Below are 2,574 nucleotides of genomic sequence, written 5' to 3'. Positions count from 1 at the left end.
ATATATATATATATATACACACATAATTGCGTTATATATTTCATAAATTCTATAAAATTCTTTATACATATGATATTTTTATGTATATATACATGCGGTATTTTTATACCTTCTTGTATCCTTTCATGCTTTTTTCAAAGTTTTTTTATGTAAATTTATCTTATTTTTTAGCCTTTAATCTCTAGTGTTGATTTAATATAAACTGTGTAACCCTACTCTGATGATATCTTAGTTTCATTATATGTTCATTGCTGAATAGTTTTAGCATGGCCACCTTAGCAATATGCGAGGAAAAGACCCTATCTTCTTTCTCTTATATATTAAAGTACCCTACTTTTAAGGGTTTAGGTTGATTTATCTATCCTTTTTCTCTTACATAGTTCTAAAATCTTTTTCTAAATTCTTCATATATAATTTTTGCTAAGTTTGGATGCATCGCGTTACCCTTACTTTTAATTCTCACACTTAGAACTCATTTTGACCCTTTTGTTTTCTAATTTATGTCCCTTTTATTTGATAATCATAATATGCTGAGCCACTCCTGTCCTTACTCTTTCTGGCTATCACCTCTTCTCTGACTGTCATTATCTCACTAGCAACTCTGAGATATATCCCTTTATGTAGATAAGGGCTGGATATATGGTCCCAGTAATATAGCGACCGGGGAGAGTATCTGACATTAAATTATTGCTCTCCTCAGAAAGTGTCAATTCCCGATGGATTTAATTCTAAGGACTTGTAGACAACATGCTGCATTAAGTCGTTTGAATGTGATGAAGATGCATCTAAATGTAGCTCTATCACCATTCCTCTTTCTTGGCCCCGCCATTATTTCCTTCTGTCACCCTAAATTAAAGTAGGCTTCAGGTATACATTTTTCCTTAATTCATTCGGCCACAAAAATAGCAAGAGGAAACAATGTAATTATTTTAGACTCTTGTACTGATGAAAATTTGTGAAAAAAAAAATAATGGTTTATCCTTTATGTTGTAAATCTCTATGGTCGTCTGTGACCGTGGAGAGCGGTTTATTTTAAATTGATGTAATGTTTTCATTGACCGATTAAGTGAAGCCATTTGAAACACGGCTGTAATAATGCACTGATACCTGGACACCCTTGTTACTTATTTGCTTTACACCCCCCCCACATATATATATATATATATGTATGTATGTATGTATATATATATATATATATATATATATATATATATATATAAAAACAATGAATTAAATAGAGAGATACAATTGACAATCCAATAATTTATTTATTCTATAATATAACATAATATACTATGAATATAATATAATATAAGATAACATAACATTAAAAAATCATTAAAAAAACCCAGAAAAAGCCAGCAATTTGTTTCGACTTACATACATTTTTTGATATATAAGCAATTCAGTTCTCTTATATAAATCTCATCAGAGCTTAGGTTTAAAGATAGACGAAATTCCGTGTGAAAAAAAATTCATTCAAATGCCTATGTATTATAAGCGTTAGCCATTCAACTACATCTCAATTACAATTAAAAACTAACAAAATTATAACGGACAAAATAATTAAGTAGAATCTACAACTATCGAAAAATATTTCTATATATCTCAAATAATTTTAATCCAACCTCATTTAGGTCGAAGACAATCTTTCGCTATTAGAATAACGTACGGTAACAATATATAGGTATATAAATTAAGTATCAATATCTTCCATTGTATATAAAATATTTCTCTTCTTGTATTTCTCTTCTTTTCAGATTGTGACAATTCCATATCCGTTAACACCAGTAAGTACCTTTTTAGTTTTAATAGATTTTGGTGAAATTTATACGGTCGATACGCTGGTGATCCCAACTACAAGTTTAAGTAGTGGCAGTTGATGTTCGGTGTCATAGTACTGCTACCTCGTAACAACAGCAGTCAGTGTTTAAGAAGGTTGCTTCCCAGTCGTAATGCCTCAGGCTTGATTTATCTACGTGGTATCTCGGATGATTTAAATTTGCTGTTTTCTTCTTCTAGCGCTCGCCTCATTAACCCTGAGTGTACTTTCTGCTTCTTCTAGCTAAAATCCATCTGCTGTGTAATCGTCAGGCACTCCAGCAAAAGATCCTTGTGCAACACGATGCCTCGGATCCTCGTAGATTCGTTGTCTGCAGTGACATAATGGTCGGTTGTGTTGGAATATGCCCGAACAACAGACTGTTTGATAGCGCTAGCAGAAGTTGTAACATCATTCCTGCTGAACATTGTAAACCACCCGCATCGGCTCGCCAAACGACGGAACTTTTAAAAATTAGTAATTCTTGTGATTTAAAGAGTAAGACATGCGATTATCTTCCGTATCCCGGAGATGACAGTTCGTAAGTACATTACAGTCTTTTTCTTGCGTTTATTCTTTCGTTCGTGCAAACCTTTAATTAGAGGTAATCCAGTCATGCCCATCCCGATTTATGTGCATCTCACTGGGGTTTTACATTGTTTGGTTTGTATTTTCTCCGAAGTGGTGTAATTTGAGGGATGTTTATTTACTATTTTTATCAGGGATACCACACGTGCATCGACTCCATCCTT

At 32.9% G+C, this 2,574-nt stretch overlaps 1 protein-coding gene across 1 annotated transcript in view; it reads left to right on the top strand.

The window, feature by feature from the left end:
* LOC106871090 (uncharacterized) overlaps nt 1-2,574 on the top strand; it is a 24,957-nt gene that overhangs the window by 18,548 nt on the left and 3,835 nt on the right. Inside the window, exons 2-3 of the mRNA XM_014917380.2 lie at nt 1,761-1,790; nt 2,066-2,363. Coding sequence (XP_014772866.1) covers nt 1,761-1,790; nt 2,066-2,363 — 328 coding nt within the window. The remainder of the gene's footprint in view (nt 1-1,760; nt 1,791-2,065; nt 2,364-2,574) is intronic.

The sequence above is a fragment of the Octopus bimaculoides genome, chromosome 2, assembly GCF_001194135.2.
Source record: "Octopus bimaculoides isolate UCB-OBI-ISO-001 chromosome 2, ASM119413v2, whole genome shotgun sequence".
Lineage (NCBI taxonomy): Eukaryota > Metazoa > Mollusca > Cephalopoda > Octopoda > Octopodidae > Octopus > Octopus bimaculoides.
This window is presented reverse-complemented; position numbering and strand designations above follow the sequence as displayed.